The sequence below is a fragment of the Drosophila santomea genome, chromosome 3R, assembly GCF_016746245.2.
Source record: "Drosophila santomea strain STO CAGO 1482 chromosome 3R, Prin_Dsan_1.1, whole genome shotgun sequence".
Classification (NCBI taxonomy): domain Eukaryota; kingdom Metazoa; phylum Arthropoda; class Insecta; order Diptera; family Drosophilidae; genus Drosophila; species Drosophila santomea.
This window is the reverse complement of record NC_053019.2, coordinates 3,290,488-3,316,283: the sequence shown is the minus strand read 5'-3', so window position 1 is coordinate 3,316,283 and position 25,796 is coordinate 3,290,488. Positions and strand designations below refer to the sequence as shown.

The window sequence follows — 25,796 nt, the reverse complement described above, 5'->3', positions numbered from 1 at the left end:
GGCAATACGAATATAATCAGTCGAAAACCCCCTCGAAAATCCCTCCATCATCGTGAGTCACAAGCACGCGACTTGTGGTCACAAAAACCTCTGGTAAGGAAAAGAGCAGAGTTGTTCCGAAAAGAGCGTTTTGCCATGGCCAAAAGAGAAACCAGTCGGAAAGCCAAGCAGTGCAAGCAGTGTGCCGCCACCGATCAAATAAACAAACGCGCAGCTGCCAAACCACGTTTAGTTTCAATTTGAACGCCGCGCATGCGCGTGTAGAAAAAATTCGCGCGCTTCGCCGTTTTGCATCGCCCTTTCATAGCAGTTTGTCGGTTCGTTTGGTGGCTTACAAATTATAAAAACATTTTTGTTCCGCCGTTTACCAGGCAAAAAACCTAGAGACAAATCGCATAAGTTATGAACTGTCAATATTAGTTATTATTAAAAAACCCGTTGGCTGTTTAAAATAATATTTCGACATGTGAAAGTTGGCAAAAAAAATAAAACTGAATTATAATTCTAAAGAAAAATTTGCATAAGGTGTAAATGACAAATAATAAATGGTGAACCTATGAAAAGTGAAGTAGAACAAGCTTTATTGTGACCGCGGACAAACAAATTAACCTATTAAATGTATCTAGATCTGTGTCCCAATTTTTGTTTAAGTAAAGCGAGTGAAAGAAAAGAAGCTACAGCATTTATTGAAAACAAAACGAATCTGAGAACTGTATAGGCAGTTGAAAATATTGCTCTCTGAACTATAAAATATATGTTTATTGGGGTTTAGCTGAATCTTTAGGATTTCACTTTAAAATAAAAGAAAAACTTTCTTAACCATTTCTTGGTCCGGTTTCCCCAACCTTTTAAAGTTGTCCTACAATAAAAGTAACTAAAATTGTTTCCAAAACAAAACGCATTCTTCTCTTTGTCACCGTTTTGGACCAAACTAATTTATGCATTCATGAGATAAGAAGGCGACGCCCCTTTTTTAGAACGTTATATTCAAAACACTTTTTAAGCTATTCCCTTTTTATCGCTGACAAGTCAATTAATTTAAATGTTTGCCGTCGTCTGTGAAATACTTTCAGTTGTTTATCAAATATGCTTCACTGAGCTATAAGACAAACTGGAATACGGGTCAGTATATTAATAATCGAAAGTGTGAGACAATCAGAGGAATAAAATGTGGATCCCCATGGGAAGATTGAGCGACTGGCTTCTGCCATTGGCATTTGGTAAGTGCAGATCTTTAAATTACCCAGTCTTACCACTCAGAAAAGTTAGTTAGAATCGATCAAAACCAGTTTGTTGGTTCCATTTCGCTTTTTCTGGTCTTTTTTGCGGATTGGGTGACTGAACGGGAGCAAGGTCGCTTGTGTCGCACTAAAAAAATTTTGCTTTATGTCAGCCTGCCAAATATTAGAGCTTATGCAATCCCTGAATCCACCAACAGCTCTCCCTCAAAGTGCAATGTGCCGAATTGCATTGCTCTGTGAAATGCCAACCATTGCGACCCGGGGCTTTGACCATCAATTGCCGTTGACAATATGAAAATGAAGTTTAAATGCCTCAGCATCGGATGCGACACCGTCCGAAATCCCAAATACGTGCACAAAGTTGCGTTTTAAGTATATTTGTGTATCGTAGCGAAAGTACGAAAGTACGCAAAGCGATGGTTCCACCGCGGATTCGTCCACGTCCGTCAGGCTCCGCGGATAATCCGCACAGTGGTCCCCGGGGCTTAGCTTATGTTCCATTTTACGACATTGCATACGCTGAAAATGAGGTTGATTGGACGGGATTTAATTACAATCAATACTACATACGGGCGGCATTTCCATCAAAAATCAAAACAGAATCAAATTTAGTAAAAGAAAATTCAGCTGAAACTATTAACACCATTTCGTAATAGTACTGTCATAAACGTACAACTGATAAAAATAATGTGGTTGTTGTATGGTCAATTTACGCGCAATGTTTTATTATTGATTTAAATCAATTAATAGCGCCACAACTATGACGGCGCCACTGTGGAAACGACAGAGTAATCTATGGAAAGCCTGGTATTGATGGAATGGCATACAAATTATTATCGCCATCAACATGGACGGCATTCGCTGACGGTGCATTACAGCGCCAAGTGGATATCTAAACTGTACGCCAGCCGTGGGGGGATTGGCAAGCCGGAGAAGGGAGTGCGGGCGGAGGGAAAACGGATTCATAGTTGGAGCCGTGGGCCACAGTTGAGGTAAACGTGCTCCACATCGAGTGCGCGGCATTTGCAGTGAAAATGCAATTTCCCATCGGGGGAACAGCAGAAAGGAATGTGTGCATTTGTCTGGCACTGACTTCGTGGGAGATTGGGCAGATGTTTCGGAATTCCAAGTGCTGCATCAATGTAAAAAATACCTGGAGCGGACAGAGTTCGTCCGAAATATTCCAAACTGCAAGACACGGCGGAGGATGGGAAAGAAATGAACCATCCCTGAAAAGAAAACACACATTTCCCGGAGCAATTATGCTAATAACTTCCTAAAAAGCCCAGCAACTTGGCTTACCAAATAGGCAAAAACCAATTACAGTCATCACATCACTCCCCAAAAAACAAAACTCTGCCCAAGTTCACTAATTGCCGCCAACAGTTTACGTTTTACATAATTCGCAAGTTTTGTCAACTTTCTGCGCTGCTTAATAGACCCACAATTTGAAGGTCCATAAGCAGCTGCGGATATACATATATACATATATATGCTCGGGAAAACAAGATTTTTCACTTCCCATAAAGAGAAAAAAAGCAGCCAAAGAGCGGGAGTTTGAGTTTGGGGCGTGAAAGGAAAAGTAAAATGTTTGCCAAAAAAAAAATGGGAAACCAAATTCAACCACACGTTGGCGGACATTGTCTGTGTCAATGACTCTGAAATCATTTCAACGCGAATTTCTCGTTTCGCTTCTCAGTTTACAGTTTACGTTTCACCGATCTCAACTGATCCAAAACTGCGGGTCAGCAGCGTACGTGGACTTTATTAGCAATTGGATAATTGACATAATAAGATGTTCAAATGGATAGAAAGCCGGCGGAGCCTGATCTGTTTGAGCCACTTTCGACCGTCAAGTGATGCTACTTGAATGTTCAACCCGCGTTAATTGAAGGCATCTGATATATGAGCCATGTCTGAGCTTAATACTTCAAAAAAACACTTTTCCTATACAATACAAATCATTATAAACTTGACAAATCTGAATAATTTGTGTATTATTAATGAATGCAAATGGAATTTTTTTAAACGGTATTCAACTAACAGAAATATGCATTAGTTATAAAAACCATAGAGTATTTTACGTAACGCTAGAAGTAAAACCAAACAAGGGAGAACGCTATAGTCGAGTTCCCCGACTATCTGATACCCGTTACTCAGCTAGTAGAAGTGCAGGTTTGTGGGCGTTAGAGTGGGCGTGGCAAAAAGTTTTTTGGCAAATCGATAGAAATTTAGACGACTAATACAAAAATGAAAAAATATCTAAACATTTTTCAAAAGTGTGGGCGTGGCAGCTTTGGGCGGTTTGTGGGCGTTAGAGTGGGCGTGGCAACATGAATCGACAAACTTGCGCTGCGTCTATGTCTCTGGAGTCTGTATGCCCAATCTAAACTTTCTAGCTTTTGTAGTTCCTGAGATCTCAGCGTTCATACGGACGGACAGACAGACAGACGGACAGACGGACAGACGGACAGACGGACAGACGGACAGACAGACGGACGGACAGACGGACATGGCCAGATCGACTCGACTATTGATCCTGATCAAGAATATATATACTTTATATGGTCGGAAACGCTTCCTTAAGCCGAACATATATGTAAGTCGTAATTACTTTTTAATTTCTTCATTGTTTTTATAACTTTGAAAAAAGGGCTGCAATCTATAATTACCATTTCATATGAATTTGCCTTCTGCTTTGTGACGTTGATTCATCATTGAATAATAAAATAAACTAAGGTTCAGACCTCATATAATAATTGTGAATATTTCCAAGAATATTTAACAAATCAAAAAGCTTTTGATTATCTTACACCTCAATTGCCGGCTGTAAAAAATATCAGATCTACGCTGCGCTACACAATAAGCTGGTTTTAAACCGCAGTTCATTTTGTTAACTTAACTTAATAACTACAAATATTCTATTAACCCTATAGTGGTCTTTAAATATTCAATATATCTTTGCTGTTATAAAAGGTTCTTTTATTTAAGGGAATTCCCAACTAACTGTTATATTTGGAGAAATTATAAGTACATTTTCTGTTTTTATTTAGGATAAAAAACAAATTGTTGCACAAATATTTAAGAAAAGGATAACATTTACAACAAATATATAAATATAAATTAAATATAATTAACTAGGAAGCTACTTCTTTTATGAAATATTTTATATGAAATTATTCCAAAGCCGTTTATTCGAACGCAGTGCTATTGCTATTGCTATTTAAGGGGTCAACTAAGACAGATAACTCGATGCGGGTTAAAGTGGCTGTTGTTGGTGAGATTCGTATAAATATTCACGAGTGTGCTTTAGAGAACCTCAGTGTACTTTAACCAGCGAACGAGATGCGCGGAAGCAGCCAGCTGTCTTTGACCTTGGCCTTGGCCTTCATGCTCTGTTGGCTGGGATACACCCACGGCCAAGTCCAGGACGACCTCTTCCGGTGCAATGTGCAGTACAAATGCTCCGATGTGAAAGAGTTGGCTTGGGCCATGGCAGACGAACGGTGTTATGTCTTTCACAACAATTGTTTGCTGAAGGTGGAGCAATGCGCCCGTAAAAACAGCGGAAGATCGGAGCTAATTGAAACCACCCGGGAGATCTGCAAGCCAAGCTGCACCAAGGATTGCCCGGATATCTACGACCCAGTCTGTGCGCAGATCTTCCAGGAGGAGTACTTAACTTTTAGTAACGAGTGCGAGATGCGAAACTATATTTGCACAAATGAGAGGCGTGAGTTAAAGGTTTTAAACTATGAGAAGATTGTTGACTGACTGAGTTTTATTCTTATTCAGCTTATTCCTTTTTGGCCGTCGGTGAATGCGTGGAACAGCCAGTTGGTTAAGTCTATAAAAGTTAATAAAATACATTTTATTTTTAACAACCAGCTAAAAATTTAAATGAATCCAAGACGCACCTTAGAAACCTTAACATTTAATGTCTTTCTTACTACTTTCAACTAAGGTCTACAAATAGTAAAGCAGATTAGTAAAAACTTGTACTATTCAGTCCCAAAATGCGATTTAACCCAATTTTTCGCAGCGCCTTCACCAAAAACAGGATCTACAAACCAACTACAGAAAAATAAAACGAAAATAAAAGCAAAGCTGGCGCTCAGATGTGTTGCAATCATGTCTTTAATGATTTAGCTGGCCAACAACAAGTTGCACAACTTTTACGCAGCCACTTTGGCCAGCAATTCAAGTTCAATGTTGTCTGGCTTTTCCAGCGGCGTGGCCACCACTCTCTTCCTGATTGGCCGCGAGTGATCGGATTTAATTAAGAAAAATTTTGCATTTGCAATATGCAAAAAAAAACTCATTTAGCAGCAGCCAACAAAGAAACTCGGCAGCGCCAATGTCCTCGGGGCCGTTTCGCAATTACGCGACGTCCGAGAGAGCTGGTTGCAACATTTTCCTCAGAGTCCCCATCGAATCTGTCCAGGTTGCAGTTCCAGCCCACAGACTTGCTTTCATTTGAATTAACTTTGTTGCTTTTCATTATACCCTATGAGAGGGACTATACGAAAGAAATCATTTGAATACACTAGGTTGGTTAAAGAAGTAATAATTCTTTAAAACTCTACAGCACAACAAGTACCATAGCTATCTTTTAAATACCAATCATGTATGTTCAACGATGTTTATGGTGTAATGGAGGTGACAACTAAAATCATACCTCAAAAAGATCCCAAATTAATATTACATAAATCCTTGAGATTCAATATCTAAAGGCTTTATTATCTGCAAGGGTGTTCAGAATTCTAGTCCCCAAATGCCTCACCTCCTTTATTCGGATTTGCATTTCTTGTAGAGTTTCTCTCTCCAAAGCTTCTCATCCACTTTTCACCCAATGGATTTGATTGTTTTATGGCCGTTGGCAAATTTACACAATACCATGCCGAATAGTTATCAACTTGTCCAAGGAGCGAACTGCAAGTCAAGTGCCTTTCCACAGGAGAAAGAAATACTCTGTATGCTGACGAATGCAAATTTCCCACAGATGAAACAAGCTCAACGCCTTGTTCAACGCCTGCGATAATAACTTAATTGATTTATAGATCTAACATCTAACTCTAACTAACTCTAATATTTGGACGGTGCCGTTTTCGGCAATAGGCAAAGTGTGGGGGTTAGTCGATGAAATAAAAACCGGTGCCGAGAATCGGTTTATAATTTTGCTTTGATATCTTTGGGTCATTAAGTTTTGTTTGTCTCATCTCGACTAATGGCAGAATTTGAAAGTCAAATAGAGCATATTCAAAACTTATTTGTTTCGCTCTCTAATTAACAAACAAAGAAGTTCACGCATTACAATTATATTCCAAGTAAATCAGCTAATGAAAATTGCATAAGAAAAACACAAACTTCAGAGGAAATTAGACGCTTTGGCGGACCAAAAAGTCAAGAGAAATACATGGTAACCAAAATGACGCACAATGATTTTGAGAATATGTTGAACATTTTGAAATAATTTGATAGCATATACTACTGCTTGGGTTTATATTTACTCATAAATTCAAAGAGCCATCATTCGTACCCTGTTATAAAATAAATATACAGACAAGAAAGAAGTTTAATCATTCGAACAGATTTTGAAAGTAGTTATTGCGAAACATCCAAATTTGGTTATTTTTACGGCTACAGAAATGTGACTATCAATTTTTATAAATCTGTTGTAGCGATATAATTATTTTTAATTCTCTCCGAAATTTATTTAAACGGCTTTTTCAATTTGAATCTCAGCTCTGAGGCACATTTATTCATAACCAAAACATTGAATAGTCATACCTGCTGTGATTCAAGCCAAGTCTTAAATTACCTCACACGACCGTAAAACTGGGCTAAAAGCAAAAGCCACAAAATAATAATAAGCCAAAAATTGCATGGCAGATGCCTTGAATGAAGCAGCATGGAATGGTAGGAAAAACCATGGCTTAGGTGTAAACTGTGTGAATATTTTTCGGATATTACACGCATTTTGTTATTATTATTTACCCCCCGAACTGCTTGCCATATTTTTTTGGAAACTACACGAAGCCTTTGCCAAATAAAGTTTTAAATGAAAAATGTCAACACATGAGGCGATGTTTTCCATGATTATTAAAACGAGCAAGTGAAGTGGGGTACTGGTGGGGTGGGGTGGCACTAGATGATGTGTAAGCCAACAAAGCGCCGCATTTGGTAAGAGACATTCCATTGTTATTGCGGAGGTTGTAACTGAAACTTTAACTGCAACTGTAACTGTAACTGAGCCTAGACTGAACTTAGAAATTGCTGATATACTTACTGCAATGATGACGGGCCCGTGCGTAACTTAAACGAGAAACGGAGCAGACGTTGGGTAAACGAACTATCTCATACCCGGTAAAAAATTAGCTTATTGAAAACTTCGAAGTTTTATCTGCTTTAGATATCTGGGATGCTAGGAAATTATAATATTATTCTTTAGACCAATCAAGTTTCAGTGCTGGTCTGATAAATACCACCTTACGAAATAAAACTTTCAAATTTTACTAACAAACTTTAGTTTAAAAATAAAAATGAATGATATAACACAATTGAAATAAACAAACCCCTCCCCCCCAGCTTGAGCTACTTAAAAACATTTGTCATACACCTGATGACAGTTGACAGCATGACATAATTGGGTATTGTTGGTACAGTTTCGGTTCGGCTTAGTGAAGTAGTGTACCACCCAGCTTTTGGGACAAGAAGTGTTGGCATTTGGGCTTTAATTAGTGGTCTAATTACCAAGCCAGTGATATATTAACTAGTTGGGCCACCGCAGTGAAAGTTTCAGCAGCTGCTTTAGCGAATATTTGTGGGCCAAGTGGCGCGTGTTAAAACAAAACTGGCATGACTTAAAAAGCACACACCGCCTGCATAGATGAAATTTCTTGGATTAGAGTCAAGCTAAATCGGAGGGTCGACAAACATGGCTAAAAACCAACTCAACCCGTCTCGATAGGCAAGTGCACATGTTGCGTCTGAATGCTCAAAATTGCTGAATAACTGAAATTGTTGCCTTATTGCAAATAAATTATAATAAGCACATCAATCGGGATGCGACTTGGGGATGGAACAGGTTAATTGGTTAACTGAAGGAAAGTTGGTATCCCATTAATGTAATGACCGTAGTCGCGGAAAATTTAAGCAGGCTCAATCAAATGTGACATTTTTTTCTCTCACCAAATCAACGATTGTTTTCCTCGGTGGATAAGTGTTTATAATTTAGTTTATTTTCATTGCTTTACACAAACTTATTTGAGCATCTGGAACTATTAATGGGACTTTAAAAATGGTAGCCAAGAAACTTTTAATTATCATTAAGGAGGAACGAGTCCCAACAGATGAAACAGATTAGAAATGCAAACAGTGTAAGTGTAAGATTGGTTTTTTTAATAAAATAATGATTTGATTAAAACATATTAAAACCGATTCACTGATTATAAGGAAAAGACTGATTTTATATAGGAATGTATCGATAAATTAGTATGTAGATATTAATGAAATCATAAGATGAGGACATAAATTGAAAAACCAATAGATATAAACATTTAGTTAAATCGTATCTGACGAATTAGGTATGATGAAATTATTATTCGGTTCTACATGATACTAAAATAGCCAGAAATTCAAAGACTCAAACTGAGCAGGAAAATCAAATCAAGGAGTTGAGGCAACTTTCAATTACATTTTCCGTTGCATTGCATACGACGAATCGGACACGATACACAACTGCTGTACAGGAATATAGAGCAAAATTGTGGCTCCGAATAAACCAATTTATTTCAAAATTGTCCAATATTTCGCCATCTATGTCAAACTGTCAGAAAATAAAATTCATGCTAAAGTTGAACAAATGTGATACAGATACAAATCAAGTTTATCATAATAGTTTTCGTGATTGTGGACTGTGAATTTGATATTGATACTCATTGATTAGCTGTTCCACATAGCTGCTCTCATAGTCACTAATTTGCAGAGTATCCAATTTGTCAACTGCGATAGCCAAGGCTAACTTCCAGTTAGCGGGTGTTAATTTATATCCGCTTTTACTGAATTTTCTGTTTAGCTCTCGGCGCGATCTTCTTTAACCCAATGGAGGCTGAATCAAAACTTGTCTGACCTCTTTCACTGACCTCAGGTTAAATAAATATCTTTCTGTTTCTTTGGATGAAACGCTACCATGTAATTAATAAAATAGGTTTGGAATGGAGTGATTATCGTGCTGTAGAGTTACCAACATTTACAATAATTAACCACAATTAAAACTGGCCAGTGGGCAAAGCATATTTATCAACTAATTGATGAAGTTGAAGGTCGCTGCTCGGATAAGCTAATTATTATGTACTGATTACTGGATTAGCCAAGCAGTTTTTTCTCTCGCATTTGTTTGCTTGGGTGACTATTCAAGTTCTAAAATAGCCGAATACGGTTAAATTGTTTGGCAATAAACCAACATGCAAACACGATTGTTAACATCTAAAAAACTGCTAGCCCAGCTAGACCTCCAAATTAAGTCAATTAATTTGGCTAGTTGAGACAACAATCGCTTAGCATGAGCCATAGTTTACTACCAATAAAAAAGAAAAACGGCCAAAAGATTTCTATATTTGGCAACACAAAGAACGCAAAAGCCTACCAAAAATGGGTAGGTTTAAAATGCTGTATAAACTGCACCTGAATGCTAGAATAATTAATTAAGGTGCTACACCAAGTCAGCAAAAAAAATGTTGTCAAATTTTTTGGGACCACTATTTATGGTCTGCCTGTGAGTCAGCTCAAACTCCATCGTTCTCTATTGTCTGCGGGAAGTTTTCACAGGGCAAACTCGGGCAAAAGAGCACAGGGTTTCAAATGTTGTGGCTTGGTCATTTCGTGATGGTCATTGAAATCGCCTTGACCGTTTTGGGTCAGAGGTCACAGAGCACTTGCGGTTCTCTTACTCAAGCACGATAACAGTTTTTAAATTGTTTATCGAGGGAACCCCCGAAGCAAGTGGCATTAATAGCTTCCTGTTTTAACCATGACTAGGTATTCGGCAGATTCACAGATTCATCGTTTGTATAAAGTCTCTAGATGGCTCTGATAAATGCGTTTTAATTATGTGAATTTTATAAAGTATATTTTGACTGGTTTTGCTAGGTATTTATTTCTGAATAGAGCTTAAATGGCGGCTACCAGAATATTTTTAAAATATCTTATAAACTAATTAATGACCAAGACTAAACCAGACAACGAATTGGTTGCTTTTTAAATCCATTTTTTGAATTCCTATAACTTTGTTACATTTCCAAAATATTTAATTTATTTTATTTCCCCTATATATAATTATAATCCATTTTTATTGATTTTAATGAATTCCAAGAAAAATCATCGTGTAATTTGGTATCCATGCTTATCTTGCTAAAAATCCATTTCCTTTCCTGTTGGTAATCATCATCAGTGTTTACCTTTTTTTCAACACGCTCTTAAAAACTCTTGCTGTTGATTATGACATTCAATGCCTTCCAACTGGGACCATATTAGTTATAGATTTTTATTGTTCAGCCCAACCCAGCAGGCCTCCAAAAGGTAGTCAAAAACGTGACTAACGACGCTTTAATTAACAAGATTTAGTTTTTAACGTCGTTTTTTGTAACCCGATTTGTACTGGTTTCAATCAACGCAAAACAAAGAACCACAAAGACAACTAATTCTAGTAGTTAACGATTAATTCTGTCTGTGGATCGGATTAATTGCCTTTTAGTAATCGCCGTGGCGGCGGCCTCGTCATGTTTTCTATGCCTTTTGATTCCAGCAACCTCAGCACCCGATTTCCGCCTTTTATGATTGTATTTGACCGTGTTCTATGAACAAGCAGCCACAAATCATCTAACCCTTGGTTTTAAACCCCAGTTTTTATTTATTTGGTGAGGGTATTTTATTTGTAATAGAATAGTGCCTAAGCAGATATGTATCACCGGTAAAAAAAAGTATGATCAGTATATGAATAAACAAGATGGGAAAATTGTTCTTAGAACTAAGATTCTGATTCACAGAAGACAGACTTAAGAGGATCAGATACTTTAGCCACTATAAAAGTATTTAAAAAGTTGGATATTTATCTTATTTCTCATCAAGAATTACATTTCTTGTAATTAAGCTTTCCTATTTAATAATTCTGGGAAATCTTTGGTGTTTTAATATAGGTTTTGTAAAAACCATTACCATAACAGACTTCAAATTGCATTCAAGAGCATCAAGTCTTCAACTTCTTATAGTTATCTTTTTCATAATCATCTAAAGCAGATATACATATTATTCTGGGCAATCGATGGCGGATCTATAGAGATCTACGAATGACAATCCACATTTAGCAGCCATCGACAGCTGTGCGACCTTGCCGATCGATTTCTTGCCACAGATCGAATCGATCAAATCGCTCGATTTCTGTAGCGCCGCAAATCGATTGGAACCGTAGCCATAATACACCAAATTGAAGTTGTGCAGTCTGTTGTTGAATTTATGCAATGTTACCGTTTTTCCATTCGAGCCTTTTATGAGTTTTGTTAGCTACTTTTGTTGGCTGTGAGTGAATTATATTAAAATTTGTTTTGCCTGGCTTGGCTGAGCTTCGAGTGATAACAATCGGCTTCGAGCCATTTGCTGTAGCTTTTACTTCGTTGCATGCACAAATAAATTACTTTTAATTTGCGTAATCATTTTTCAATGGCAAACATTGCTGATATACATATATCTGCATTGTTTAACAGAAGTTCATTACACAACTATAGCCATAGTGAGGCTAGAACCTCTTAACTATAGCGATTGTTTTCGAGAAAGCCATCATAAATTACTTCGAATCTAAAGCAATTGTCGCCGGCTCAGCTCAAACGCCACTCGAATCGTGCTCCATACGCCCCGTGGACCCCAGTAGGAGTTTGGCCTTTATTTTTCTAACCAGACCGAGAGGGTCAAGCGTTTGGGTCACCAAAATCCGGACGCTAGGATTGTCCATGAAGTGTGTGAGAGACAAATTTATTGCTTCCATTTTGGGCAGCCTTGGGCATTGAAGTTTCGATAAATATACATATTTTAAGAAGTAGTTAAGTAAGTTAAATATTTTATTTTAATACTTGCCTTTCTGACGATTTTTCAAAACCATTTCGGCCATCCATTCTTACGCCCACATGCCGTAAAAAGCTGTCACAATTTCGAAACATTTTTTTAATCTAAACTTTGGTTGCCAATTCATACATATATTGTATTTGACAGCCATTTTGAAATTTTTTCCTCGCCTCTCACCAGCTGAGTTGGTGGTAGTCAATCGACTTGCTTATTTGTATTTTGGAATAGCAATAAAAACAGGTATAATCGTAAAACATTACTTCAAACCGGATACCATTAAATTGTTTAACGCATTTCGCAAAGTCGTAAAACAACAATGAAAATCTATATCTATAATGTTCTAATTTATGTTGGTTGATTTGTTGTTGGACTTAAAAGGGCTTTAAGACCTGTCGATTAACATAATCAATACAATTAGGTTTGGACCAATGGACAAATGGCAAGGTAATAAAAGTAATGCCAGAAAACGGAAAACCCCAATTCATTTCCCATTCCAATTTGAGGAAACACATTTGTGAATGAGGAAGCACTTTGCTGGCTTTTTGTTGCCAACCTAGCCGTGAAATGTAAATTTAAGTTAGATGCAACTGACCGATGGAGGAGGCGGAATGAGTGTGCAAATGTTGTTAACTAAATGCAGGCAGAAAGTGTAACAATCATTTTCCATTTCCATACAATTAACGGCCGGCCAATGATAACAATTACTCCACCAAACATTTTTATGGATCGCTGGTTGTCTGCTGCTTAAGTGAAAGGGAATGTGAAGAGCATTTCCTTATTTCATTTTTGTAAAAAGAGATCAAATTCTGAATTGAAAATTACGTTATTTTATTTATAGGAGCAACTATGGATTAAATCCATATTGAAAGAGCTTCAGGACTGTGGTATGCTATAATATTCTGACATTCTTAAGGTTTTATCTCAGATGAAACAGTCTAATCGTCGAACCCACAGGAATATCAAATAATTGGTTAGACCTTTTGAATAGTAAGCCTTTAATTTAGTTTCCAATGAATGTGCAAAAATGTTACTTATTGCTAGGTAATTGGCAATGCAGTACTGCAAACCTCTCGGTTGACAACTTGGTCGACGAATTTGACTTTGATGAACGCAGTTTGGTTTGACGGACAAACTGAGACGCGAGCGGGTGGTTAATTTGTTGTTTTTTCAAGCTGTCCGCAAATTCTTATAATGGGTGCCAGTGCCAGATTGCGACATTTGCAAACGTACCCGCGATAGCCGATTGGAGGAATGGAAGGAAAACCCATTCACTTTTCTGTTTCTGTCGCAATTGTTGTCGCCGACGAGCGGAAAACGTGCAAAATAACAATATAAACTAAACGAAAAAGTGTACATTTTCGTATTATTTTATACCGAATTGTAAAAGCAATTCCGCTGATCAAGTTGCAGTTTCGCCCCAAGCGGATGTTTGTTCTGGCCATAAAATCAAATTCGATCGGTGCGTTGTCTTTGATATATGAGTTAGACAAGTTATCAGTCATTTAACGAAATGCAGCTTAAAGGTCGGGCAAGTAAAGGAAACAATGGAGTTAAATAATACCTAGACATTAACCATCGTGGGCAGTTGCCAAGATTTAAATTGGGGTGTGAACTGTCACGTTGGCGAATTACTCACGATTGGTGTGGCCAAAATAAAGTTAACATTTTGCCAGGCGTACATTTTTTGAGCGGATCTAAACTGGGAATAATAAGAGGAAACTCTAAGTCCTCGTTCAATGACAAACTGCATCTACAATTACTAAATCTATGTTTACGACTCAGCATGCAACTGAATTTCCACAAATTCGTCAGATACTTAACAAATTTTTATTACAATTTCCAATGAAAGACCGCATGAAAGCCAATCCACATAAAAACCGAAGTAGCAAATTAGTTCGCACTTTAGTTGGCTAATATTTGGACCACCCGAAATTGTGCGATTGGTTTATTGCATTTTACGGCCTCTATAATTTGTCTTCTGGCCAAAAATGTAAGTGAATGCAAATCTGAGGCCTTGCGCCTCTGTGTTTTGTTTTGTTTTTGCTTAAATCGGACAGCCAGCAATTTGAGCTTGACTTCTTGGACCCGTGGCTCGTGTAATGCCTGCTTTACAGATGTGGAGTTTATAGTTTTAGTTTATGGCTTACATGGCCGACTTTACAATTTGGACCATAAATGGCCGGGGGCGCGAGTTGTATCGTTTTGGCCATAATTATAATTTGGAGTAGCGGGCTGAGTGGCACAATAATCGGATCGCGGGATCCGCCGATCCAGCCAAATCAGTAAGCGTCGTGCACAAACCGCTGGCCTCCGGCTCACTTTGTTGAAGATGATGATACGATGGCCAGCAGCATTTCAAAACAACAGCGAAAATTAGAAATGGGTGGCCGAACGAGCGGTAAATGGAAATGGTCGAGCCATTGACAAAATTAAAATTCATTCACGCTCAAGTAAATATTTACGCAATAAATTTGCATTTAATTGCATTTGAGCGATGCATACCAGGGGCGGCCACAGAACACTGGCCGAATCAAATCAAATCAAATTAGAAAACAATCCACCAACGGCAGGAACAACACTCCAAAACGGTGCCACCACCTCCCCCAACGCCGAGTGACCAAAACAATTCGCTCGTCGTATCGAAATCTAATCAAATTATGCGCCAGAAATGTCAAAAAAGCGTGAAATGTTTGGCTCCGGGGCGAGTGAATTAACCCAAAACAGGTGAGTACTCCACGTCTGGTCCACCTGTGCGCCACCGCGCCACCATGCCCATTAGCTCTCCCCATCCCCGCCAGAAATCTCATCAAAATTGCACAAAATAAGAAGCGCTCAACAAATCATTTGCAAATTTTATGCAAAATACATGCAAAAGTGCTTGGCAAATATGGCCTGATCAGTATCTGTATCCGTATCTGTATCTGTATCTGTATCTGTACACTCCGCATCTCTCTGATTCTGACCACAAACATTTTTGGAGCGATTCTCTTGAATTGAACTAGAATTTCAGTGGGTGATGATGGTGGGGGTGTGGGCTCGGGGCCAAAACAGCGACTGTGACTGCGGCTAAAATGTTTTTATGCGGTTCGCTTAATGTGTTTTGGCCATAAACCAACTGACAACTGGGCAAAACAGCTAAAACCCACGGGGTCAAATGTGCGAAATTCGGCGGAGAGTGCCATCCAAATGACAACGATAACAAGTCGAATCCCCTGCGGGGTCAGTGCGAGAATATCCCGACCATTCCCCGCTCCATCTCATATCAGGAATCATTCTCAAACTTTCGCTGTCCGCGTTTATTTGTTTTCGCGGCTGCCTAATTGCATTTCAACATTCTGCCACACTCCCATATTTATATTGTAATTGAAAAAGCTTCGAGGGTGTGCCGTTGACCATGACAAGTTTATTTAGGATAGGCACTTCCACCTTCTCTCATTCTACCTCAGTTTTTGTTCGTATTGCGTGCTTTTTGCCTTCACGTTGAAGAAATCAACAATTATATTAGCCAGCCTGGGAAACTTTTTGCGTGGGGTGATGTATGGAAAAATGAGTTCGATTGTAGAGCATATAAAACTGTAAGACACGTCTGGGTTTTGTCATAACTTTAAGTCGGTAACAAACTCTTTAATTATTTCACTTCGCGCAAACACTACGAAAACAAATGATTTATGAGAAAAAACAAATAAGGGCGATACATTTAAAAAGTAAAAAATTAAATATTTATTTAGAATGTCAACTTTTTATTATGAGTTTAGTTTGTATAAAAGAGTTTAAAGAAAAACATTAATAAATCTCAATTTTGAACAAACTTATCTCCACAATGTGTTGATTGGCAATTCCATTTGCGATTTTATAGAAAATCACAAATCCCCAAGCCGAGTCCTAGCAAATTATTAGCAATATGCAAAAGGCGAATGCCACTCATTTTTCAAAGGATTTATACGACAGCCGGAAGTTGGAAGGCAGATCTAATAAGCCCCAGCAGTTCCGAAGGGGACAAAGACAACAGCATAAATCTGACACGTTGCCCCAAAATTAATTCCATACGAGCCACTTGGGAGCGACTCTCGGCTGGAAATTGGCTGCAGCCAGGTGGCAGATGAGCCATCGCAAAACATTTTAGTGCCCCGCAGGCTGGATGCGAGCACACAGACAACTTATATTAATTAATGCAAAATTGCATTACGCATACGCACAGGTGTGCGGAGAAGAGACTGCCTGCCTGGCCAGCCAACACATGAAAAAGAGTCGTAAAACAAAAACTCTTTTATGCAATAAAGAAAACAACACAATGGAAAGCTGGCAGGATATGACATACTGAAAGATCAAATAAAGACAAGCATTTTCGGTAACACCATAGTTGGAATGGGATAGTCACAGTATGAACTAAGATGAATTTGCAATATACATTTGAAACATGCACATTAATGTACAAAAGTAATAAGTATAAAATAACCTTTAAAGAATGTACTCCAATTCAAAATAATTATTTTGTTAATAAGCGCACGCTTTAAACTAATTTCTATTCGATTCTTTGTGGAGGAGTTGAACATATTCACTAAAAAGTTAACTACACTTTCTAAATTAATTGGACAGTTGCCTAAATAGCTGCAACCACTGTTGTGGGCAAAAGCACTGCACACTGGGTTCACTCAACCACCCATTTCTGGTGTCACATATGCAACAACAAGACCTTTCTTGCATCTAAGTTGCCACTTAAGCCCGGCCCGCTCTCCAATGCAAATTATCTGCCCCACAGCTCTGATTTGGCTCGAACTTTCGGACACTTATTGTGATATTGTGAGGAGACTGCCGACTGTCCATGTCGTGGGGCCCGACTCCCAGGTCTGCAGATTGCAGGTCGGCATGGCAACTTGCAACACATGCCGCACAGGACACGAAAATGCGGCTAGGCCAAGCCAAACCAATCCAATCCAATGCAAACTGGCCAGGAATGGCGAAACTGGCAAATCAGACAATTACTTATGTTTCGCAGTGATTGGTCACATGGCACGGCTTAAACAAGACTAGCCCAAAATGAATTCCCCCAAATTATAACACATTTCAATGGGTCTGGGACCTCTTCTTTGGCATTATTAATATTAAACGAAATTCGGTTCGATCGAGCTTAACAGTTATAAGAAATATGACTTCGCTGTCGTCTGGGGCTGGGACGGCACATTCCATGGAGGCTTTTTGTGGCTCTGCCGGCTGAAACGGCTCACTAAACACGGCCAACAGAAGCGGAGAGTGTGGCCAACAATGTACACGATAAATAAATTGCTGTACGCCATATGCAGTGGGGAAAGATGCAAGAAAAATTTGTTCGACAATTTACCTAATGCTATTTTATAATAGTATTTCTTTTACGGTTATGACAGCTCCCTTTGGTTTCTGTGGTTAGGCTTCGTTGGGTCTGTGTTTCTGCTTCATCCACGTCGCTTAACTGTAAGGTTTGCATCTATTGCTCAACATCGACTGCCTTCTTTTAATTTAGTTAAATATTATAAAAGCTTTATTCGGTATTTTCCTGTGTACTTGTAATCAATATATTTATAATTTTTAAACGAGCAGAAATAAATACTTGACTAATTGCTTTTTTATTAATACCATACAAAATAAAAAGTGCGTGATGGGATTCAGACAGTAGAAAGATATCTCTATCTGAAAAATACCATTGAATTTCTGAGATACCATTCCAATTTACACATATCTGTGAAATCAACTTCAGCGCTCATTCAATGATAATCAATGATAAGTGGTTTCTGAAGTTTTGCAAAATTGCAGTAAGTTCTAGGGAGTGGACGATTGGGATTCCTCGACGGATCGCAGCCAGGCGCAGTTAAGAATCTCGCGCAGATTCCAGCGAGCATGTGCCTCCGGCTCCAGGAGCACTGAAACAGTAGCCTTGGCCTGTGCCGAAATCAATTCCTGCAGCTTCCGGCGAAAGGCAAACTTGCGGTTGCGCTGATCCTCCAGCAATTTGGTCAAGTTGCTGTCGTCGAACGGCATCTTGGCATTCATCATGATGAACAGAATGACTCCCAAGGACCAGGCGTCCGCTAGTTTTGGATCATATGGTCGTCCACAAACTACTTCTGGTGCAGCATAGGCAGCCGATCCGCAGTACGTCTCAGATTTCATCTCCCGGCCATTATCGTCGCGACAATAGCGAGCAAATCCGAAATCCGCCAGTTTGATGTTGAGCCGCTTGGAGAGAAGGATGTTCTCGCACTTGAGATCCCGATGGGCAATGTCCAGGTTGTGCAGATACTTCAGTGCCTTGGACATTTGCAGGAACCAGATCTTTGACTGCTTCTCATCAATGGGACCGGATTTCTTGATGTGCGACAGCAAATCACCATTCTCCGCGTAACGCATAAAGATGAAGATCTTGGGACCGCGCTGCAGTATGCTATGGATCTGTATGATGTTGGAATGATCGATTTTGGTGAGGATCTCCAGTTCGCGCGGAAAGAACTTATTCACGAAATCGGTGGGCGCCTTGGCTTTGTCAATGATTTTACAAGCCAAATGTACTCCATGTCCATTATCATCGGCATAACCGGCGGTTATAACAGTGGCATATGACCCCTCGCCGATCTTGTGACCCACATTGTAGCCCCGCTGAGCCAGTGCATCCACATCCGAGTGTCGAGTACCCAACTGTCGGTTCCCAGCGCTAGAAGTGTATTTGGACATGGCTCTTGTTTCCGTGGCGTGCGTTTAGTGTAATGGTCCGAGAGTTTCCAACTAGGTGATTTGGTAATGGCATCAAGCAAATGCTTCTTTTCTATATGGTAAACATATTTACCCTTAAGATGGTTGATTTCACAAACTATAATTTATTGCCACTTTGTGTATTTTACTTACGAAATTCAAATCCAGAAATTTTGACAAAACTTACAAACGTTATGATGTGTGAAATAAATATAAAAAAGGACGCGCACAGCCTTCTACCATTCCAGAAAATTTTTTGAACGAACAGACAAGGTTTACTACGTTCAATAAATTACAAATTAACACTATGCTGGCAAGCGAAACAATAATAATAGAGCGTAAGCTCTTTCTTTATACTATGTGGAAAAACTCGACTAACTGGACTGAGTAATGTTTTTATAAAAGTCTGCTACTATAAATTCAGTGTTTCAAAAGCAACTAAAGCTTAAATATTTCTATATTACAGTTGTCATTCTTGTTTCCCCGAGCCAAGCCACTGGCACTGCGTCTCAACCAGCTCCAATCAATAGGAGTCCCCGAGGCAGCCACAACAGCAGTGGCATCGGCGACTCGGAGCTGAGTGCCTCAGAGCGAAGTCGACGACTGATACCCTACATGGCCTTCTATCTACCAGCGCCCGAGTTGCCCATTAATCAGCAGTATGCCACGAAGCACTCGTCGTCGGCTGGCGGGGCACAGCTGCAGGCACCGCTGCCAGGTCCTGGAAGGATACCAGTGCCGGTAGCCTACATGCCGCAGCAGAAGCACCATCCCCACCACCATGGACCACCTCACCCGCCACCAGTGCCGCACTATCAGTCGGGAGCAGGCGAGGTCTACCACTCCCTGGCGATTGGAAGCCACCAGCATCAGCATGCGCCCCCACACCCGTCACCTGGTCATGTCAAGGAGCAGCAGGCGATCACCAATTCGGGTGCCTCATATATTGCGTACAAGCCATTAAACCCGACGCATAAGGCAAGTTTTTTAATAAAAAAGTTCTGTTAAGGGTACGTCTCCTTGGGAAAGCATACCAAGAAGATAGAATAGATATGTAGTTGTAGTAGCAGTTTATTTCGTGCAGTTGGCAAATCAAAGTTCAAGTTGGTATTGCTAAATTTCTAAACTAAGAATGATAACAGGAAAATTCAAAAGCTGTTTTAGAACTAGGACTATTGTCATATTCAACCAAAAAAAAGCATTTCTTTGATCATAGAGGGAAACCAGACGAGCCAATTGCTGCTAAGTGTTTTGAATCGCTATTTGAATAAGATTTCCTTTTAATCTGAAGGAACCATTCGGCATCCACTCTTCCGTCTATAAAAGCTTGTCCACGCCAGAAGGTGCCATACAGGCCCAACTATAACCAAAGGTTTCAAGGGCTTATATTAAAGCTCTGTATTTCGTCGCCAACAAACATATCTCTATCAAAAATACCTTCGTTCCATAACAAAATCGGGAGGACTATGTGCTCCTTTGGACATTTTATCCGAACCGTTCCTTTTTGAAAAGCGTCTTTCGTAATACTCGACTATTAATATTATGATAATGTAATACAAGGCGCACTGTATCGCCTTCGCACGGACTTTCTTCTTGCCCATCTCTTCCCGGATCTCTGCTGCTAATTTTGGAGCCCATAGGGTTTTCCTTAGTTTTCAACGCTCCTCGTTTTAAGGTGCTTTCTGGCCATTATCCTGGATACGGGGTTCCCTAACGAAACCCTTTGGGTAAAATATTTAACATTGATGGCGCTGTCTTTGGGCTTAATGGGTTTAAGAACAAATAAGCTGCTTCATATAGCCGCTGTATATATCATAAGTTATCTTTGAGAATACTTGCAGTATTGGGAATATTCCAATAAAACATCAGGGGTATTGAAAGGGCACTTGGATACCTATCCAATCTTCTTTATTATTACAATTGACTTCATGGGCCATAAATAAGCAGAAATAATCACGTAATTCATAATTTACACGCATGCAGCACAAGACGGTGCAGCATTTTCCGCCGCTACCGCCGTCACCCAAGGAGCAAGTGCAGCAACCACAGCAGCAACAGCATCAGCACCACATCCTGCTGCACCACCAGCAACAACAGCTACCACAGCAATTCGAGATCCTATCACCAAGCTTAGGGGACCCCCAGTCGCAGCGACAGCGGGGCAAACAATCAAAAATCAATTTAACACCATTTACAGCGCAGAACACATTGCCGGGACAGTTTATACCCATTATTTATACGCCAGTGAACAGCAAACCGGGCTCCTCCGCCGATGCCATCAATTACAATAACATCCAAAGCAACCTGAAGCAGCCAGAAATTGTCTATAAAAATTCCCATCAAACACAAATCGTTACGGATTATGCAGCCGGAGATGCTGCCTCCGCCGAGCAGCCATCATCATCGTCATCTGTCGAGGAGGAGAGGGGCGGGAAGGTGGTGGAGCAGGAAGACCATGGAGCCCAGGAGGAGGCGGTGGAGGAGCAACCGCCGCAACAGCACCAACAAGTGCCAAACAATCCAAGGTAAGGTTTCTTGTCCCATGTGACTCTCATACCTAAACAGAAAAAAGAGGCTAGCGCGAAAGCCCAAAAGTAAGCCACATCGAGCTCTGATCTCATGGAATAGACAAGCCGTCTGCTCGATAGGCAGTTCTCACAGCCACGCCCACTTGTATATCGTGAGGCAGTTGCAATATCGCATGTAGAATACAAATTACAAATGTCTGTCTCCAAAACAGTTTCACGTCATCTATACATTTTTAACAACTTTACACAACAGACTTTTAATTGGTCCTAAAAATAAATGGTAAATCGTACTACAAATTACTTGAAAGACACACCAACTTAATTAGCTAGGTTACAAAAGGTTGTTAAACTTATTGTGTCGTCATCCAAATATGTCAATATTTAATTGTGAACAGTGTAGTCTGCTTATATACACCAACTTAAAATTCGAATATGCAACAGGGACTTTAATATGCTCCGTTTAAAACGCATGCAATTGGGATTCCGTCTGAGACGGATACTGTTGCAACGCAATGCCCTTGGGCAGAAAAATCAATTGCATTCAATGCACCAGCCCAGTCCACTCCAATGTCCGGCTCCGACTCAGGCCACGTCCGCTCTTCCCCAACTCTGAGTCCAGTCTTCCACATCGTCACCATCTTTGCAACTGCAGTGGTGACGTTAGATCCATGACGACAACCATTGCGACTTCGATTGCCGTTCGATGTACAGCAGGAGGCACAGCCAGTGGGCAAAGGTGGGCTGAGGAGACTTGACCTGGCCAGTGTCTCATGTACCTCCTCACATGCTCATGTAGTAATTGTCAAATTGCAAATTCATGTCATAAGTAGCCAGCGGGCTCAGGTCAAAAATCTGTCATACAATGGTTATCAGAAGAGGGATGGGAAATGGAAAAACATGTCAATCAGCGAAGATTTTTACAACACCACACTTCGGTTGAACACATTTCGATGCTCACTTTTGTTTTTCGAGTTTAATCATTGAATAAGTTACACTTTAAAGTGGCAAGTGTCAAGAAATAATTATTCTGCACCGTAGTACGAGGATTTCAACAGTAGGGCAAAGAATTAAAAGAATACAATTTGCAGCATTCTCCGGATATTATCTCCAAGTATGGATAGTGTATAGTACACAAAAATGTTGCGTTTTCAAAATGAAATAAAGTAGTTGCTTGAAACCAAAACCATAACCGCTTTGCATGATTAACCTCCCACAGCATCGGCTACGCTTCTGTGTCGGTTCCCGATTCGAGCGCAGTTACCGCCACCACATCCTCTAAAAACGCATTGATAATACATCAGAAATCACCGCATTTCGGGCACTCTAGTAAATACGAAAGCTACTTCAACATGGCCCCGCCACCGACTAGTGTTGCTCATCATCCTCACCAGCAGCATCCGCACATGACGCCGCAGGAGAAATATGTGCTTTACTTACAGCAGCGCATGAAACACCAAAAACATCAGCAACATCTGCATCTGCAGCAGCAGCAGCAGCAGCAGCAACAGCAACAACATTACGACTTTTCACATCCGGTGGTGCCGGCACAAAGCAATACATTGGCTGGTAGCCACCAGCCACCACCACAACACTCCCATCTGCACCCCCATCATCCACAGACCAAGACCCATCACCCGAACAAGTACGATGCCCTCTACGTAAGACCGGATGCGACTGCTGGCCAACAGGTGCTGCACATCCCGCTGCGCGCACTCATGGCCCACGTCCAAGAGCAGTCGCACTCCCAGTCACAATTACAAGCGGAGTCGCAGGCACAGTCGCCGCGCCACGATTACGTCAAGGATGAGCCGCTTGGGTAAGTCTTTCGCTTGGGAGGAGGAGCAAGGAACTTTGAAAAGAAGCACGAAGCTTTGGTCTCCCCTATTCAAGCATGAAGTTTCCTTCAAATTTGGAAACGTTCTATTCTTGAATAATTAGAAAAAAAGTAACTAATTTGATAGGGAATTACATAATACGCCTCAATTAATAAGAGTACTCTTTAATTAGGACACAATGCTTATAGAAATACAATCTCCAATAACTTGGCATCTCTTAGTAACAAGTTAATATTCAAGACATCAAAACACTTACTATGGTGCTGTTATTTATCTTCCCAAAGAGCTTACTTTAGATCTGAACATTACTTTTAGTTCCCCAGCACCACCGCAGTTTATTGACTACCTAATAGATGGGCCAAGACAATCGCTGGAGGAAGAGCAGCAGCACTCCCAGCATGAGCGTCCATCGCCTCATCAGCCGCCACAGCATGCCTACATCCTGGTGACCACGACAGCTCCACACATCGAGCATCAGCCTGCTCCACAAATGCATCCTGAGATTTCCACACCGCGTCCACCGATTCTCTATAACCAACAGCCCACACTGCGCTTGCAGCCAGTGCATACTTACAAGGCCACCAGGCGTCCCATTTACGTGACAACACCATCGCCCGCGGTGTCGCCCACTTCAAGCCACACGGTAGAGATTACGCCAAAATATGTTTACGTTTCCGGGAAGCCTCCCAGTGCTCACAACCCAGAATTACCGCTTAGAGAACCATCTACGGTAACGCCTATTAAACTTAAGCCCGTTTACAAATACGCCCATGAGCGCCCTCCATTAACGCCTGCATACGTATCAGAGGATCAGGATCAGCTACCAGATATTCGCACCTCATCGCTGGCCGAAATTCTTCACAAGCTTCAAGCGAGCAATCATCTTCCGCAAACCTTAACACCCGACAACATCGACAACTCCATCAAAACATTGATCCGCATACTGCAAAATCTAAAACAAACCCAAACCATTGAGGCTAATCCTCCGCAGCATCATGAGGAGCACAAGTCCAGTTCCCAGGATTATGATTACAATACGGGCAGCGAAGAGGAACACCATTCCCAATCAGAGAAGGCGGTTGCCAGACCCAAGGGACCCAGTGGGTAGCCTTTATTTCCAAAAGTTTCTTATTTAATTAACATTCTTATAGATAAACACCCTGGACCAAGCACTGGAAGACCTGGCATCGATTATCCGAACTATGCGGAGATCCCTCAAACCAGTTTTGAGTGCACCAAGCAACGCTATAAGGGGTTCTTTGGCGATCCGGAAACCAATTGCCAAGTCTGGCATTACTGTGATCTTAACGGAGGAAAGGCATCGTTCCTTTGTCCCAACGGAACCATTTTTAGTCAGGTAAACTGGATAACTGATAACTTTTTATATACATATGTTTCAAATTAAGCGTGTAAATATATAAATACAGATTGCTTTAACTTGCGACTGGTGGTTTAATGTCAAATGTTCAACGACCGCGCAACTGTATGTGCTGAACGAGCGGCTTTACAAGTACATTCTGCCTTTCAATCCAAAGTTCCCCGAGGACTACAATGGCCCTATTGTGGATAAGTAAGACACTATTAGGATTCGAAAGTATTCATTAACCAATGGGCCCTTCATTTAAGGTATCTGGCCATGAAATTCCAGGAAATGGAGGAAAAGATGCGCAAGGAGAAACAACGCAAGGCGACCCAACAGGCGCAAAAACCCGAAGAAGCACCATCTACTCTACCTGCGCTGCCCAAAAATCACAAGCCAGAACCCAAACATGGCAGCGGAATAAATGCGCAGGTTTATGAGCAAAGCTCTGAGAAAAACTTGCTGATCGATGATGAGATAGATGATATTTCGGAGCGTGGCACCTACGATACGTTTGACCAAACCGCTCCCACAACTATAATGGCACCCACGAGCACGCAGGACACGCAGTCCTTTGTCCTTAAACCAATCGTTGTCTCCTCCACTCCGCAACCGTTGCCAGAGATTGACTTCGAAGTGGAGCCAACAGCTCCAGGCAGCAGCGAAGAGGAGGATCATCTGCAAAGACTAAGGGAAACTAAGGAAGTGGAGAAGAAAACTCGGGAATCCACAAGGGTGAGCGTGGAAAAGCTGGAGGTAATCGAGATCAAAACCGATGGAAACACCGGACAACTGATGCCCATCAAGAGCAGTAGCAAATGAGCGTTACGTGGAGAGGATGAATAGCTTGCCATATTTGTAATGAGAAATTCGTTTGCGAGTTGGTTGTATAATCCCTAAATTATTCTTAGCGAGCGAGTACTGTAAATAGCTAGCTGTAAATGCAACTGTATACATACCTATAGCTATAGTGAAATAAAATCTGACTAGTAAGTAA

At 40.5% G+C, this 25,796-nt stretch overlaps 4 protein-coding genes across 7 annotated transcripts in view; 2 read left to right on the top strand and 2 right to left on the bottom strand.

The window, feature by feature from the left end:
• LOC120453089 overlaps positions 1 to 25,796 on the bottom strand; it is a 60,501-nt gene that overhangs the window by 32,461 nt on the left and 2,244 nt on the right. The gene's annotated exons all lie outside the window — the stretch shown is intronic.
• On the top strand, positions 242 to 25,784 carry LOC120453090 (mediator of RNA polymerase II transcription subunit 15). Of its 3 annotated transcripts, none has more exons than XM_039637617.2 (9): positions 242 to 317; positions 1,074 to 1,220; positions 19,543 to 20,054; positions 21,060 to 21,601; positions 22,821 to 23,420; positions 23,755 to 24,539; positions 24,591 to 24,796; positions 24,867 to 25,009; positions 25,066 to 25,784. In XM_039637617.2, the coding sequence occupies exons 2-9, from the start codon at positions 1,169 to 1,171 to the stop codon at positions 25,619 to 25,621; spliced, it is 3,396 nt and encodes a 1,131-aa protein (XP_039493551.1). In that variant the 5' UTR covers positions 242 to 317; positions 1,074 to 1,168; the 3' UTR covers positions 25,622 to 25,784. The 3 variants fall into 3 exon arrangements, with proteins under 3 accessions (XP_039493551.1, XP_039493552.1, XP_043862314.1); XM_039637618.2 differs by having other exon boundaries at positions 294 to 313; XM_044006379.1 differs by lacking the exon at positions 22,821 to 23,420 and having other exon boundaries at positions 297 to 313.
• On the top strand, positions 4,560 to 5,370 carry LOC120453096 (U-Kazal-Dg21.2). Its single transcript, XM_039637630.1, has 2 exons — positions 4,560 to 4,974; positions 5,037 to 5,370. The coding sequence occupies exons 1-2, from the start codon at positions 4,587 to 4,589 to the stop codon at positions 5,084 to 5,086; spliced, it is 438 nt and encodes a 145-aa protein (XP_039493564.1). The 5' UTR covers positions 4,560 to 4,586; the 3' UTR covers positions 5,087 to 5,370.
• Positions 17,938 to 19,384, bottom strand: LOC120453092 (testis-specific serine/threonine-protein kinase 1). Of its 2 annotated transcripts, none has more exons than XM_039637623.2 (2): positions 19,230 to 19,384; positions 17,938 to 19,149 (listed from the first exon to the last, which is right to left on the bottom strand). In XM_039637623.2, exon 2 carries the CDS (start codon positions 19,056 to 19,058, stop codon positions 18,150 to 18,152), a length of 909 nt encoding a protein of 302 aa, XP_039493557.1. In that variant the 5' UTR covers positions 19,059 to 19,149; positions 19,230 to 19,384; the 3' UTR covers positions 17,938 to 18,149. The 2 variants fall into 2 exon arrangements, with proteins under 2 accessions (XP_039493557.1, XP_039493558.1); XM_039637624.2 differs by having other exon boundaries at positions 17,938 to 19,109; positions 19,171 to 19,325.